This window comes from Gekko japonicus, unplaced genomic scaffold, assembly GCF_001447785.1.
Source record: "Gekko japonicus isolate JY-2015 unplaced genomic scaffold, Gekko_japonicus_V1.1 scaffold624, whole genome shotgun sequence".
In the NCBI taxonomy this organism is placed as follows: Eukaryota; Metazoa; Chordata; class Lepidosauria; order Squamata; family Gekkonidae; genus Gekko; species Gekko japonicus.
In genome coordinates, this window is record NW_015164200.1 from 245601 (window position 1) to 262870 (window position 17270).

At 43.5% G+C, this 17270-nt stretch overlaps 1 protein-coding gene across 1 annotated transcript in view; it reads left to right on the plus strand.

Moving 5' to 3' along the window:
- The first annotated feature begins 3612 nt into the window (after positions 1–3612).
- AFF2 (AF4/FMR2 family member 2) overlaps positions 3613–17270 on the plus strand; it is a 447631-nt gene continuing 433973 nt past the window's right edge. Inside the window, exon 1 of the mRNA XM_015408375.1 lies at positions 3613–3662. Coding sequence (XP_015263861.1) covers positions 3613–3662 — 50 coding nt within the window. The remainder of the gene's footprint in view (positions 3663–17270) is intronic.

The following is a 17270-nucleotide window of genomic DNA, read 5'->3' on the forward strand; positions in this document are numbered from 1 at the left end:
AACATGTGAGAGATGCCCCTTTCTTTCATCAATGACTTACTCCTTTTCCTATCAGATTTCTGATCTGAATTTCCTTTATGTCATTGCAAGTGACAATGATGAAAGCATTGGACGTATAGAATATTTGTGTCATATTTGCCTTTCTCCGCACGTATTGCATATAATTCCTATATCCAAGGCACTTAGTAGAAAAACTAATTTGAAACCTATAGAAATGTCATAATGTGTCAAGAAACCATAACCAACAACAGCCAGCACATCTGTGCATAGGAGTCTCTCCTTTCTTGTTAGTTTGCATGCAGCTGCACAGTAATCTGTACACAGAAGAAGTCTTCCGTGTTGAAATTCTGTAGCATGCAATGCTCCACTGGGTTCATTATTTTAAGATTGAGTGTGCCAGATAAATACTGAGTATTATCATTATTTAGTGTGGATCTACAGCTGGGAAATGGGGTGTATATAGGTCAGGTTCTTCAACCAAAACATTTTCGTGTTACATGCATTCTTTTCAACAAAGCAGAACACAAGCAGATAAGAAGAAGCTTGCTGTGTTAGACTCAGATCCATCTAGTTTCCAGCAGTGGCCAACCAGATGCTCCTAGCAAACCCACATGCCCCGCATCTGATATTCAGAGGTAGACTGCCTACAAATATAGAAGCTCTATTTAGTATGGCATGGTTAAGTGGCCATTATATACCTGTCTGCCTCCTAGAAATTTGTCTGTCCTTTTAAAATCGAGCCAAGCCAGCTGCCATTACCACAAGTTACAACAAATTCTGTTAAATGTATTATACACTGTGTGAAGGACCTTCCTTTTGTCTGACATGGATCTGCTGCCAGTTTGGTGTACTGGTTAAGAGCGCAGACTCTAATCTGGGAGAACTGGGTTTGATTCCCCCCCCTTCCACTTGCAGCTAATGGATGACCTTGGGCAAGCCATAGTTCTGTCAGAGCTGTAAATTGAAAGAGCAGTTCTGGAAAGAGCTCTCTCAGCCCCACCTATCTCACAGGGTGCCTGTTGTTATATTGTTTTATTGATTTATTATTTTATTTTACTTATACCTCACCATTCTCTCCATTGGGGACCCACAGTAACTTTCATCATTCTCCTCCATTTGTCCTTACAACAGCCCTATAAGGTAAGTGAGAAAGTATGTGACTGGCCCGAGGGGATGGCGGAGTTCTTAGCCCTAGCAGCAAAAGAGATAGGAACCATAGCAACCAAGTTGTAAAAGTGCTAGATAGGGGAAGACTACGTGCCTACTCTTCTTAGTTAAGTTCTGACTGTACTTAGTTTCTGCTATGCCGCTTGTATTGGAGAATTTCTGTAGACTGTTTTTATTTCCCCCTCAAATCCCTCTCGGGGGATTTTTATTTATTTTTTATTTCCCCCTCAAATCCCTCTCCCCAGGAGCTGCGGTGGCTCAAGTGTTTAAGATGCTGAACTGCAGGCTGTGGAAGGTCGGTAGTTCAGCAGTTCGAGAACCGAGTGTGCCGCATGACGGAGTGAGCTCCCGTCTCTAGTTCCAGCTCCTGCCAACCTAGCAGTTCGAAAGCAAAAAATCGCAAGTAGATAAATAGGTACCACTTCAGTGGGAAGGTAACAGGGTTCCGTGCGCCTTGGTTTTTAGTCATGCCGGCCACATGACCATGGAAACGTCTTTGGACAGCGCTGGCTCTTCGGCTTTGAAACGGAGATGAGCACTGCAACCCTAGAGTCGGATTCGACTGGCTTTCGAGCAAGGGAACCTTTACCTTTACAAATCCCTCTCAGGCTTTTTAGTTGTTGTTTCACCAGAGGTAAGTAGGCCAGCAGCTATTTACAATGGTGGCTCTGCTATCAATGTTTTTGTCAGACAAAATATATCAGATAATTGGGAATTCATTCTCCCCCTTTGACATGATTTAACTGGAAAGTCTTAAAGTGTGTTTGTGTGTGTGCACGCGTGCACGCACGCACACACAGCCTTCCTTTTGAGAGTCCTTCCCACCTCTGACAGTTTGTTTGCCCAGTGATTACAAGAAGGCAGATACAATATTTACAAGCCCTAGTAATTCCTGTGCAAATCCTGTCTCTCAAGAAGAACCACAATGAGAGAACAAGCAAGAGTAATCGCTATCGGAGGAGCGGAGCCCAGGCAGCCACATGGGCCATGTGGCTCCTTCTGTGGTTAGCAGCTCTGTCATTATCAAGAGTAATTGATGGTGGCAGTGATGAGAGAGATTTTATGCAAGGGCTGAGAGATTTCTAACTTTAAGAGTCAACTGGTGGTTAAGCATGTATCCTCTTGACCTCTTTTAACTCTTGTGAGGCTGCATGGCTTAAAACCTTTTATCTCCAAAATGTGTGAATCATTAAAAAGACCCTTGGGGGGCTGGTGGAGTAGGAAACAAGCAGACCACAGGCACATTAATGTGAAAGATGATGCAGCCTAAATATTAAGTTTGTCTCACTGTTTTTGTCCGACATCTTTTCCCCTTAATTGGGTAAATGATGCTTAGAATGGAGTTATCTGCAAGCATAAAGAAAGTGTTCAGTATGGAACTGTGAGCTCTCCCCCCCATGCATTCTCGGGGGGGGGGGTAAAAGCAGAGCAGAGATGCCTTCTTGTTTCTATAGAAACAGGGTAGTGATGAGGAAGGAAGATTTCTTTCAAGTGTACAGTTTAGGGAGGCTAGCTCAGCTGAGGAGAAGCAGGACAACAAGACATCGGTAGGTTGAGAAGCTGTGTTCAGTTTGTTTACTTACTTCATCTGTACTTCACCTTTCTCCCCACTGCTGTTTCTGCAGCATTGCATCTAGTGTCACAGTGACTTGAGGCAAGCTTAAACACCTTTCCATGGTTAGCTGTAACCCTGGTTTGTGGCCTTGACCCTGGTTTAAAACCACAAATGTACAATGTGACCAGTTTTCTGAACCAGGCTTTCTTCTGCGTATCACGTATGAGATGACATCTGGTTTTCTTTTTCCCAGTACAAATGGGACAGGTGGAGGAACTGCCATAACCTTGAGTTGCTTGTCCCAGGTGTAATGCTGAACTGTGGTTAACGTAACCCATTGGTAGCAATTCCACTTGAAATAAGGTTTCACATTCTGGTTTTACACCCAGTCTTTCAACACAATTTAGGTATGCAAGTGTGATGCTTAAACTATGGTTAAGAATGGTTTGTGTCATGCTAAGAACAAGAAACATAAGAGAAGCCAATGTTGGATCACGCTTCTTGTTCTTAGCACAAACCATTGCAATACTTAAAAACAATAAACTTTTCGAAGAACTAGATCAAATAACAAGAAAATTTATTTGGCAAGCAAAAAGACCAAGGATCAAACTGAAACTACTACGAGATAAAAAGGAAAGAGGGGGCCTTGGCATCCCGGATTGGCAACTCTACTATAAAGCTGCAGCGATGGGGTGGATAAGAGATTGGCTGTTACTAAAAAATGAGAGAATGCTAAAACTCGAAGGTCATGACCTATACATGGGCTGGCATGCCTATGTATGGTATGACAAAGAACAGATACAACAACACTTTCACAATCACATATTAAGAGGTGCATTAATTAAAACCTGGAGGAATATAAAAGGAAAGTTCTATGATAAGATACCGGGATGGGTCTCACCATTGGAAGCGTTTATATTGCCAAAATTGATGAGTGGAAGTAAGAAAGCCAGTTATGAATTACTATTAACTAAAGAAAAAGAACTAAAATCCTTTGAAACCCTACAAGAACTAAACATTAACTTAACAATCTGGGAAAAGAACCAGTTAAAATCAAGATTTGCTAAAGACAAAATAGACTTCGAAACAACGATGTCGGAATTAGATAAAATCTGGCTCTCAACATCTGATAAATTAATACAAAAACTATAGCTTTTTATTAAAGGAAGATATGAAGGAGGAAATTATAAAACCAAGTATGAGGTTATGGATGAGAGATCTTGGTCAGGAGATAAGTACGGAAAAGTGGACTAAAATGTGGAAATCAATAAAACTATTAAAAGCTACTTCATATAAAGAAAACATTTTCAAAATGCTCTATCGTTGGCACTAGTCACCAGATAAAGTAACAAAATGCTACAAAAATGCATCAGGTAATTGCTGGAGATGCAAGAAAAATGTTGGTTCCTATTTCCATGTTTGGTGGAGATGCGAGAAAGTAGTAAAATTTTGGAAAATAATACAAAAACTAATAACAGAAATAGTAGAAATAGATCTAAAGTTGGACCCAGAAGTATACCTACTTAACATATTACCAGAAGGGATTAAATATAATGATGTATGTGTAATACTCTACATTCTTACTAACTCCAGATTTCTTTTGGCAAAATGCTGGAAATCGGAACAAATACCAAGTAGAGAAGAGTTAATTACAAGAATTACGGAAATAAAAGAAATGGATAAACTAAATATGATACTGTTGGCAAAAGATGAAAGTTTGTTTAAAAAAAGATGGCAGAAACTAGATAGTTGGATGGAAACAAATGTATAAAGAATCTCCAAAGAATACTCTGTATAAAAAATGTTGGTATTGTTTGTTGTAGAAAATATGAAAATACATGTTATAAAAAAACAAAAAAGAATGGTTTGTGTCACCCTGACCTGGATAGTCCAGGCAGCCCGATCTCATCAGATATCAGAAGCTAAGCAGGGCTGACCCTGGCAAGTACTTGGAAGGGAGACCCCCAAGGACACAGAGACAGGCAATCAAGCTCTGAAACGTTCAAACCCCACTAGGGGTTAAGAACGTAAGAACATAAGAGAAGCCAATGTTGGATCAGGCCAGTGGCCCACCCAGTCCAACACTCTGTCACACAGTGGCCAGAAGTCACCATGATTTCCAGGCATGCAAGCACCACCACCCCCCAAAAAAAGAATGTGTCTTTTGTAAACATGAAGAAGGGCTAAGAGAAGCCTTAATTGGATTCAACAGGAAATCTCAACCAAACCGTGGTTAAGTCTTATGTCTGCAGAGGGCCTGTGTGAGTCAGCCTTTGAAATCAAAGACAATATAATGTTGCTAAGCTAAAAACAGACAGTTCTGCAGCTTCAAAAGCATTGTTATGTCCCTGTAATTATAGCTCAGGCTCAGCAGAACGTCCAGTTTCAATGTTTGCCAATGTCTGGAGCACAACAGGCTCAAATATTCCCTAAGAATATCTAGAAATTTGGAAAAGTGCCACCTTGGTTTGACATTTATTTTCAATGGAAGCAGCAGCAGCCCCCTGTCTATTGGCATCAGAATGGATGAGCTGGTAGCGAGCCAATCCATGGTTTTGAATATTAGACGGTCTCTTGCTCTGTGTTTTTTCTTCTTTTTAAATAAATACTTCCTCTCAATGACAGGGTGACATTTGCTGCAGTCTTGCTCCACAGTTGTTCGGGCAGAAGGAATTGGACCTCGAGACGTAAAAGCCTCGTCGCATCTTGCAACCATCAAGGAAAACATAAAAGAAAGGGATTAGAGGATTAGACAATGCAGGTTTTGAAATGTTCCTACTGTATTTAGTAACCTATGGGGCTGTAAGCATTGTATGAATGGAACATGGTAACCAAGGGCACTTTTGCAAACTGAATAGTATCGTGTGGCATGTTCTGTACTGTAGCACTGGATGGGTTCAAGGCAGCACGTGGGGAATCCCTTCTGGGAGTAGGGTTACCAGCCTCCCAAGTGGTGGCTGGAGATCTCATAACAACTGATCTTCGGGTGACAGAGATCAGGTCACTTGGAGAAAATGGCCACTTTGGAAGGTGGACTCTATGGCATTATGCCCCACTGAAGTCCCTCCGCTCCCAACCCCCACCCTTTTTAGGCTCCACCCTGAAAATCTCCAGCTATTTCCCAACTTGGAGCTGGCAACTTGATCTGGGAGTTGGTGTGGTAATGTGGTTAGGCTGTTGGACAAGGAGCAGGGAGACCTGTGTTCAGGTCCCTGCTTAGTCTTGCAGCTTCCTGGTCAGCTTTCCTCTGTTAGTTTACCTGCGTTTCAGGACTGTTGTGAAGATAAGAGGAGAACAGTAGTGCATATTGCCCAGAAGGGAGAGTGGGGAAAAATAAAAAGTGACACAATGGGTTTCTGTGCATTTTCAGCCTAGGGGTCATCTTATTGTACTACAGGAGCAGATATTAGTGCTACCCCCTGCCATAATGTAACATGTGGCACACAGAGATCTGTACACATGAAAACCTGATTAATTTCCTTTAAAAATGAAGGGAGTAAACCACATAGACTAGGCCTTTGTGTTTATTGGCCTTTGTGTGGGGCATACTTCACACATGTTGTTAGGGTTGCCAACTTGCCAGGCCTGGCCTGACAATGAATAAGAAACTTGGTGCAGAGACATGGGTGCTGTTGCAACACTATGTCGTCACTTTTGAGGGGAACTGGAAGTGACGTCACTTCTCTCCAGAAATTATCAAAAACTGCTGGTGGTTTTACCATAGAATTTATGGTGATATCTTGAAAGGCATGATGTCACTTCCAGGTTACCCCTGGAAGTGAGGTCACAACATAGGACTGATGGGCTTTTTAATTTTATTCTTCTCTTGCTGTCACTCTGAGTTGTTACATGTGTGGTGTGGTGGAAAGTGGTGTGTCAGCTGCTCCTCAAGTAAAGGCTGGGTAAGCATGGGAATCGTAATGGCTGCTAGCAGGGTAATGCAGAGTTGGAACTGGCTTAAAAATTATAGGCTCTCGCCTGAATCTTATGAACTGTAATTGTGTGAAAGTGGTGAAAGCCTCTAATAAGTTAATCACTGTAAAGAGTTCTGAGCACCTGAAAGTGTTATATAAATGTGAAGCATGTCATTGTTTGTTTTTTGTTTAATTATTATTTTTGCTTTAACAATATTTAGCAGCTTTGCAAGGCTACTGTTTTCCAGGGTACTTTACGGGGAAATGATGACAGCAAAAGCAGATTAAGTAGGTAGTGTAAGTGTACACATACCATACACAGTACTGATTCAACTGGGCTGAGTTTAAGCTTCCATTTACAAATTCTGCAGTTAATACAAATAAAAACAGGAGCATTCTTCATTCTGTATTACTTGTTTGGTGTTTATAAAAAGCTGTAAAAATATTAATTGAAATAGCTCTGCTCCCCATTTCTTTCTCCTTTCCTCCTTTCCCCCCTGTGTGGGAGTCGTTGGCTCCAGTGACTCCTGTGTAATTACAAAGAGTTGGAGGAGAAGGTCTTTGAAGTCACTTCCAGCTCTGTAGTTCTATGATTTACAGCCTATAGGCATCTGTAAACTATTCAAGCCAATGTATCTCCTCCTAAGCCTGCTTAGTCCAATTGATTTTTGTACTGCCTGAGCAAAAGCTGGCATGGTACCACTTCACTTCAGTGGAGGCTAAGCTAATTTAAGTAGTTTGTGGATTGAGCTGTGAGCCTCATTAATGGAGCTGGGTTCCTTTTCCATGCTTTGGAACGCTTTCGCCTGTAAATTCTTAGAGGGTTCATGCAGGGTGGCAGGGACTGTCTTCTGAGCAGAAATGCAAAGGATTGAGAGACTGGTGTAAAATGAATGTGGGTGCATGTACACAAATTTACATGCAAGACGTTTTTGCAGATCCTGTCCTGTGCTCACACACACATACCGAATATATCTTTTAAATGTGCCCTTTTAATGCCAATATGATCTGACAGAAATTAAGCAGGTAAAGCTTTTCCCCTCTTTTTTTATGGAAAGGGAGCGATGGGGAAAATTTCGTCAAAGTTTCTCCTTGTCAAGCTGCTGCTAGAGCAGCCTGCAAAGTTGGGAACCTCTCAAGTCCAAGACCAGCCGTGCATCGTAGGCTGCCAGGCTTTTGCCATCTCAGATGGGCAGTGGGTACTGCACATTGATCAGGCCCCTTGCGCGTAACCTTTGTGATTGCTAGGCTATGTTTGGGTGGATGGCATAGCAGTATCTAGACTGGCCGGGGCTGTAGCTCAGTGGCAGAGCATCTGGTTTGTGGGCAGATAATCTCAAATTCAGTCCTTGGCATCTCCATTTGAATGGAAATCAGGAGGCAGGGCTGAGAAATACTTCTGGTAGGGTTGCCAGGTCCAGGTTTGGAAATTCCTGGAGATCTGGGGGGGGGGGGACAGGTAGCCTGAGGAGGAAACTCAGCAGGCTTGTGATGCCATAGAGTCCATGATCCAAAGCAGCTATTTTCACCAAGGAAACAGATCTCTTGTCACCTGGAGAACAGTTGTAATTCCAGGGGATCTTCAGGTAGGTTGGCAACCCTAGCTGCTGGGTTGGAGGGACCAATGGTCTAAGTGAGTGTAAGGTGACACCCTATAAGGAGTAAGGCTACCACAAAGCTGGCAAACTGTATACAGGAGAGACAGCGTAGTGTAGTGGTTACTGTGTCCGACAAGGATCTGGGAGACCCAGGTTCAAATCCCCACTTTGCCATGGAAGCTTGGTGGGTGACCTTGGGCCAATCATACACTCTCAGCCTAACCTCTTCACAGGGTTGTTGTGAGAATAAAATGGAGGAGAAATCTATGTCAGGCTTTTTGGGTCCACAGCAAGAAAAAAGGTAAACGAAGTAAATAAATACATTAAATGGATGGGATGAGGTAGTTTTCTGGCTGGGAGGGAATGGTTGCCCAGAGGTCATCTGGTGAGTTTCATGGCTGAGGAGGAGTTTGAAGGTGGGCTTCCTTGTCTCAGTTCTAACCACTACAGCTGTGGTTAGACTGTGAAGTGGGAAAGCATTGCAGCTTTGAAATGTACAAGTGAAAGGAATATTTTATAGCAGTAAAATATTGTAATGGTTATTTATAATGGGGTGCAGTTCATTCGTTAAAAAAAAATCAACAGCAATTAATCCCGCAAAAATGAAGAGGGAAGGAGCAATATATCCATGTAAACCATTGCTCTCTTTTTCCTGCCTTTAATTTGGTAAGGCAGAGTCATAAACTGTTGTTAAACAGTCAAAAAATTAAATGTTGGTATAATTTATGGCGGTTCCAGGATACATTAGAGTACACTTTAATTAGCAAATAGCATGTTTATTTTATTTGCTTAGCATATAATTGAGATCGGGGAAACTGCATTTTAACTTCCCATATCACCTAGCTTTCCTCATGCAGTATAATCTTTAATCACATTTTTTGCAGATTTTATTGCAACATCACACAGTTTATGAAATGGTGCAGAGTTAAATATGCTTGGCTCATGCTTTGCTGTCAAGGAAATTGTATTTTATCTTTGGTCTCGATCAGTGGAGCACTCTATATGTACAGAAAATACAGTTGCCAACTTTTTAAAAAAAATGACAAAGAGTATGATGACATCTTAAAGACCAACTAATTTATTGTGATGTAAGGTTTAATGGGTGAAAGCCTGCTTCATTGATGTATTTTGTTAGCCGATTGAGAGATCTGTGCCCAAAGCTATAAACAGCAGCTGGAGAGAATATGGTGTAGTGGTTAGAGTGTTGGGCTGCCACTGGGGAGACCCAGGTTCAAATCCCCACTCTGCCATAAAGGTCATTGGGTGATGCTAGGCTAGCCTGGTTTCTCTCATGGGGTTGTGATGAGAACTGGGAAAAGGGGGGGGGGGGATAATTGTGAGTTGGATGCAACCAGCTTTCCCACTGGTGAAAAATGGAACAGGGGTCCCCTTTGACTACCAAAAAAAAAAATGCTGTGGATCATGGGTCCTGCATGGAAAAAACCCACGTGTGAGTAAACACAGTAATTGGGCAAGATTGGCCGGAGTCAACTGTGTGTGTGCCCCCTGGAGGTCCTTGGAAGAAAGTTGGGATTAAAATGTAATAGGCAGGTACGAGGTATTACAAAAGGAGGCCAGAAGGCTCAGTTTCCTAAGGCAACATGTTTCATTATGTTACAGAGTACTGCAGAATAAAATGTCGTATCACAAGAGTAAACAGAGTCGATGCAGACTAGGGTTGCCAGTTTCCCCCCTCACTGGGGGCAGGGAATTCCCCACTGCCAGGCCCCACCCCTCACTGTTGATCAGCTAGCCAGCAGGGGGACTTACCAGGAGCAGGAGAGAAGCCTAGGCTATGTCACCAGCAACATGTAACATCACTGTTGGTGTGGAGCAGAAGTGATGTTATCATTTAGGTGATGTCACGGTGACACTCTGATATTTGGGCAAACACTCTATGGTAGAAGCCATTTTTACCGTAGAGTTTTTGCCCAAATACCAGAAAATTGCTGCAACATTCCAACGTGATGATGTCACTTTTGGCACATGCCAGAAGTGCCATATCCATGTTGCCAGCAATGTAGCTTGGGCCTCCCTTCCACTCCTGGTAACTCCCCCCATCCCCTGCCAGTTGCCAGGAGGGATTTAGCAACCCTAATGTAGACCACTCCCAACTCTTTATGTATGAGCAGAGTAGGATGCATCTGAACAACATTCATAAACCTAAAAGTAAAGAGAATAGCATTTTGTACCGAGCAGACCACTCCCTATTGAGTCCAGGTCAGGTAGTGTCAAATCTTCATAAAAACTGCCCTTCAGATATCTCATGCCTGCTGTTTTGAGCTGAAAATTCCTCTGTTTCCCATGTGCAAATTGAACCAATGATTCTTTCATTTTTGTGCTATTTTATCTTTCCTTCAACCAAATTTCCCCCATAAATGTACACACTTTTCAATGTGATTTGTGCATCCATAAATCAAAATGATGCATATAAATGGCTATATTGTAAGCGTAAATAGTGTATAAAACCCCCTACAATGTGCATACACAATACAACCTGTCTGGATTCTCATGCATCATTTTCCAGCAAACCGCACTTCCCCCGACCCTTAATCCTGCCCCCTGCTGGAAGAAGCCTGTGTACCAGGGACCTAGGTAGGGATACCAGCTTTGAGATGGCAATCAGTAGAAGGCTTCCGGGGGTGGGGGGGGGCAGGGCTTGTTGGTGATGTTGAGTTTGAGGCAAATGCTAGAATGTCACTCAACATAATGATGTCACTTCAAGATTGCACTGTAAGTAATATCATGGCATTGCCAATCACCCCCTTCTCCTCACAGTTTCCTCCACCACCCCACTGAGTTGTGGCAGGTAGTACTGGTGGAGGGCAGGAGATCTCCCACCAAAGTGGGAGATCTCTAAGCATTCCCCAGTCTCTATGCTAAAAATGTCTAGACCATCACACTATCACTTCTGGTTGTATCCGGCCCTTATTTTTGCTCCTCCTGGAGCAAAGAGACCCAGCGCAAGGTGGAGCGCAAGGTGGAAGTTTGCCTGGACAAATGACCTCCCTTCCAGGAACTGAACCTGGAACCTTCTGGATGCAAAGCAGATGCTCTGCCACTTCACCAGTGGTCACTCTGCATAAGGCAGCTTCTCGTGTCTGCTCTTTCCGTGGGACAGCAGTAGCACATAGGTGGCATGCTAGGGGAAGGGAGCTTGTACCCAAGCCCTACCATGCTCTTTATTCCTCATGCCCAGGGAGCAGAATTGCAGCTTTTGTTTAATGTGGCATGCTAAAATGTACTATAGATCCATTGCTTTATTGCGTAAATAAAACAGCATGCTGATAATCAAGCCCTTAAAGAGAGAGCATTTGCTTAAAACGGCCCGTCTGTCTGAAAATCTTTGACACGCTGTTGTTCCTAGACTGTTATTTTTAAAAAAGGAAAGATAACTGGAGAATATTGGTTTTCACTTTGTTTCCTATTGTGCCTTTGACCAGACTTATGGATAGTCAGTTGTGCTATTTCACTAAGTGGGGAATTTGTTAGGCAGGCAGTGAATCAAAGCCCATTAATTTAATTCAATAGGCAATGAATCACAACCTCCTCCCCTTTCCACTTCCCTCCATTGTTTCTGCAGTTTGTACCCATCAGGGTAGAGGAAAAGGAGAGGAAGAAACAGCATTCTGAACCATAGAGAAATGTCAGAAGATGACAAAACGTTGACAGGCTAAAGGGGCAATATGCACTGTTGGAAAGCCCTGTTGACACTTTTCCACATGGCATATGCTGTTTATCTTATATTAGCAAAATGCCCATCATTATGATGGGTGTTGTGCTGCCTGCAATATTGCAGGGACCCCTGGGGTGCATGTAGCATGACTCTGAGTACAGTCAGAGCAAGAAGACGTGTTGTATCCCCCCCCCCAGGCCCCAGGCAGTGGAGGACAAACCATGGGCTGTCAAAAGAAACGTCCATGTTTTCCCTCATAGGTATGTTGTCAAGGACACCACTGTTTTGTCCCACCTAGTGTATACTCATGGGGTCTGTCCCCATAATAGGGAATGCTCTCTCTTTTTGGGCATCATGATCCTGATCACAGAGATGGGTTTGTTTTGTATGCACGTAGGTATTGTGCTCATATTCTGCTGAATGCATGTAGTTGGGTGGGGCTAGTGTGCTTGTTCCTGCTTCCCCCTTGACATCTGTTGTTTTCTCATGGGATATGAAGAGGGGTAGTATAGCAACTGGGTTAGAGAAGCCCCACAGAGACTGCATATCTGAAGACAAAACAAAATGTGCAGGAGGGGGCTGGGATTGGCGCATTTGTTTGCTCTCTTGCTTGATGTATGTTTTGTTGCATTGTCTGCATAGAGCTGTAATATTGTATGACTAGGGCTACATATACATGCAAGTAACACGGGCTCTGACCCTGCTTGCTGTTAGGCTGTTTTGATCCCCACGGCTTCAACACCATTTTCCTAGACCAGGAATCCTGCACTTGCCACAAAGTTGTATTTTATAATATTATCTCCAAAGTATATATTGATTGTGATTGATAAAATATCTAGAGAGCAACAGATGCACTTAGTCACAACTTGGGTGAGAAATTTGGCTTATACGCAAGAGGGTTTTTAAAAAAATAGTGGAAATGGTTTGGGTTGGGCTCTCTGCTGCATGCAAAGTAGCTGACTTTGTTTCTGATAGGATTACAGTCGGATGACAATCAGCAGTTGCAGTAATTAAAGAATATTGTGGAGGTAGTGGAAATGGCAAGGCCAGGGATGGGGGGAGAAGGAAGGGGAAATGTTGCTTCCCTGATGTAATGTGGTGTTTGAATAATATTTATGAGCCTTGTCTTGAAGATGTCACGGTGCTGTGAGGGAATATCGGTGGTATTTAGAGCCAGCACCGAAGTCCTTTTAAATAACTGTTTCCGCCATAAAGGGAAGGTGCATCTCTTGGCGTTCCTTCTGGAACGCTGGGAGAATGGCATGAGCCTCTTGAATAATTAATCTGGTTTCTCAGAGCAGTAGCCATGGAAACCCAAGCCGTGCCACAGATCTGGATTTCGGCCCACTGGAAATCTCCAAACTCACCCCCAAAGAGAAGGTTTTAAAGCCTAAGAAGAGGAATGGAAAAATATTTTCACACTCAATTTCCCCTTGTTTTCGCTGAGGTGTTTGTGAGCCGTCACACAGGCCAAAGGAAAGGCAAGTCATCCCAAGATTTGGGACAGCTCATATCTTAGAAGTGAGGATAAATATTGCACAAAATGTTTTTGCTTTGTCTCTCTGTGAGGTGTGTACACTCAAATTGTTGTATTAGAAGCTGGTATTGTAAAGTTGCATAGGCAATGGTTTAAGCCTTTTTCCCCAGTTCAGTTGCTAGGCCCATTTTAGGCCCTGTTGAGTGTGTGTGTGGGGGGAACGAACGTATATATATCCATCTGCCTCAAAAACATGTCTCTTCAGGATCAATATTGTCATTACTTTGGGTGTGTATGTGGAGGAACTCACTCAGGCTGCAGTGAAAAGCTATCATCCAGCCCTCTGTTATACTGTACGTGTAAAGAATGAAAAATACACGGAAGTTATTTATAGACCATAAACCCTCTGGTTTCATAAACCATTTTATGCTATTATTTGTCCAAGTCTCCACTATCTCCACAGAGTTCATCGAGTGCTCTAAAAAATCTCTCCTTTTGATTTCCTGGCTGTTTGAACGGGGAAATTAATCAGGAAGTAAAGTAGCAATTTATTAGCATAAAAAGAGCCACTTGGCTCAGTGAACCTGCTTCTCTTTCTTCCTTTCCTTTCCTTTCCTTTTTTTTTTTTGGAAAAAGAATTTTCTTATTCTCTTCAGCTACTATATCCTTCCTTTCATTTTGGCTCATCTAACTGAGAAAAACAAATATCAACCCCTTCATCATTAGTAGGTGTGCACCTAATAACTGTCCTCATTCTTTTCCATATATGCCTGTTTGGACAAGCAACACACCCACTTTCTTGTCATTTTGCAATGCAGATGCAATGTGAATTTTTTTGAGGGGGGATTAGTTGGGGGGGATTTGTCATATAGCTGCTATGGTATCCTGCCTGAAAGCATATGCTAGGAAGCTGCTGGTTAATTTTTTCCCATGGCCACAACGAAGCCATGGGGTAGGGAGAACAGCCTGTGGTACCAGAAGTCTGTGAGTGGATCCCTTGACTTGTACTTAAACTTGAGTGTGTGTGTGGGGGGGGGGGGGGGGAAGAATCAGGAGGGAAGATTGGATCAGAACAGCAGTGTGTGTGTGTGTGTGTGTGTGTGTGTGTGAAGTCTCATCCCCATAACTTCTCTGATTAGAAATGACCCTTCTAGCCCTGAGAGAAAATAAGCCACAAACCAGTATCATGCTTGTGCTTCATCTCTTCCAAGGGTTAAAACACCCTGTGGGGTGTCACATTTTTGGATGAGGAAGAAACAAAGAGGATAACAGGTAAAAGCCATTTCCCCCAGTTGTGCAACCTCATACTGTCCTTTGGTTGCTTTTTGCAGCTAAAATATACATCTGGACATCCTGTCAGGAACTCTGAGCATCATGTCTGGTTTGGCCCTAACTCTCAGCCCCTATTTGCTAGATGGGGATAATAAATCTGACTTACCTTATGGGGATGTTGTACAGAGTATTAACATAAGTGAAATCTCAGCAGATACTATATCCATGCTAAATATTTACTATATCCAGGCTGTAGGAGAAGACTAATGTCATGTGAAGTAGGGTTGCCAGCAGTGCATGAAGAAAGTAATGACACATAGTACATCATATCTCTTCCAGGTAAAGAGCTGGAAGTGACATCATCATATCAATAGATGCTCTAGGAATTTCCCCAGTGAAATTCCTAGAGTATCACACAATGTTGGCCCCCCCCCATTTTTCTCCCACCACTCCATTGGCAGGACTGTGTTGAAGAGCCCTCTGTTTTTTAAGTAATACATTTATATTACTGTTCTTTGGAAAGCTCAGTGTTGCTTCCTTGGAATGTTTAGCTAGTCTTCTGTCTAGAACCTTCCCTTTTAACTTTTATCAGGACAGCAACACATGCTTTCCAGTCATTTCTTGGGTTATAGAAGCTCATGCCTTTTTAGAACCTAGGTGCAAGATAGTTCATTTGTGGGACATTCCACTGCATCCAGTTTAGCATTAAGTACCAAACTGGAAATATCTATTGCAAAAAATCAGCCAGCGGTCGGAAACCAGAAGTTGGGCAAGGAAAGGATCAGGCCAATCAGAACAAAGTCCAAATAGAATCTGATGGACATGGACAGACCCAGGAAACTCAGGAGCTAGAGCAGAAAGTGGAAGTTGGGGAGGGGGGTGTCATTGTTCAGCAGAGTACATGTTTTGCATGCAGAAGGTTCCATTTGGTCCTTGGCTAGGGTTGCCAACCCCCCCGGTTTGCCAGGGGTTCCCCATTTGGGGGGGGGATTCTACCCAACACCCACAACCACCCCTCTCCTTTCTCTCTTGAGAGAGAGAGGGGTGGCTGCCTTTAAGTTCATGGAACCCGCGTTTCCTCCCAAGCCCGATCTCCACTTGAGATCAGGCTTGCTGGGAAATGCCCGCTCCGTGTACTTAAAAGGGAAACGCCGGCTCCTTTAAGTGCAGGAAACTGGCGTTTCTGGAGATCTGGTGTGCGGGGGGGGGGGGGGGGGGGGGGGGGAGCTTGCAATGCGCAGCCGTTTCATGTTCTCCCCCGGGTCCTAGGCTCAGAGCGTTTACCCCAAAGTCCCCCACTGGGGGCAGAAGATGGACTTAGCAACCCTATCCTTTGCATCCCCAGTGTGAAGATCTCTGGTAGCAGAGCTGAGGAAGAACATGCTCTCCCTGAATCCTTGGAGAGCTGCTACCCATCGGAGTAGACAATACTGAGCTGTATAAACCAATACTCTAACTTGGTATAAGACAGCTTCATATGTGGGAGGAAATTAGCAGAATCTTTATTCGAGTCACTTTATAGAGTTTTGTATAGAGTTTTGTGGTTGTTGTTGGACCAAAACACAAGGCCAACAGTATGTACATCTGTTAGGGCTGCCAACTCCCCCGGTAGGGCGGAAATCCCCCACCCCGGAGGCCCCGTTCCCAGACGCCGGGGAATCGGGGCCCGGGGGGAACCCTGCCCCGGCGTGCGCGTCACCGGAAGTGATGTCGCACGCTGGGGGCGGGGCCACGCCATTTGAGGGGAAAACAACGAGTTTTCCCCTCAAATGGCAGCCATCCCCAGCCGGCTCCCGGAGCGACTGGATGCTCCCCCGCCGGTAAGTATTTTGAATTTGGCAACCCTAACATCTGTGGATACCTTTGGGGTTTTGAGAGAGGCCAGTGAACACTAAAATGTCTGCTGCATAAGATGGAGCCAAACACAATAACTCCCTCCCTCCTTGCTTTGCAAAAGAATCACATGAAACGGCCTTGTTCATCCAACCATTGATTTATCAAAGTTAGTATTATCTGCACTTGAATTGGAAGCATGGTCTAGTGGAGAGCACGCCTGGAGGGAGGGGTATGTGGGCTTCTACTCTGGCCCTGCCCATTTTCTGAAAAGCTCAGTGGGCATCATGTTGGGGAAGCCTGATTTACATACGTGAGGTAATTTGTTAGCTGCTTCTCCATATAGTATGCTTGAAGCAGTTGTTAATGCGTTTAATAAAATCAATGAAACAATTAAATTAGTTGAAAATTAAATCACACAATATGATGTAAAACATCAATCCACAAAGCAGCAGATTTTTTAAACAAAACTGATATAAAGCAATTTATATCACACAAGGAACACAGGTATATTAGTGTTTTCCCTACCCCATTTTATCCTTTCTATACCCCTCTTAGTTAGGTGAGGCTGAGAGAGGGACCAGCCCAAGGCCGCATAGCAAGCTTCATTACAGAACAGGAGTTTGAACCTAGATCCCAGTCTGTTCACTAGACCACACTGGCTCTCGGTGCCAGAAAGCAGGGAATAAAATGCAGGTGGGGATGGGGACACAAATTAAACAGCAACATGAAACGACTTCCTCTCCCAAATTTAGCAAGGAACTCAGGTCATAGCATA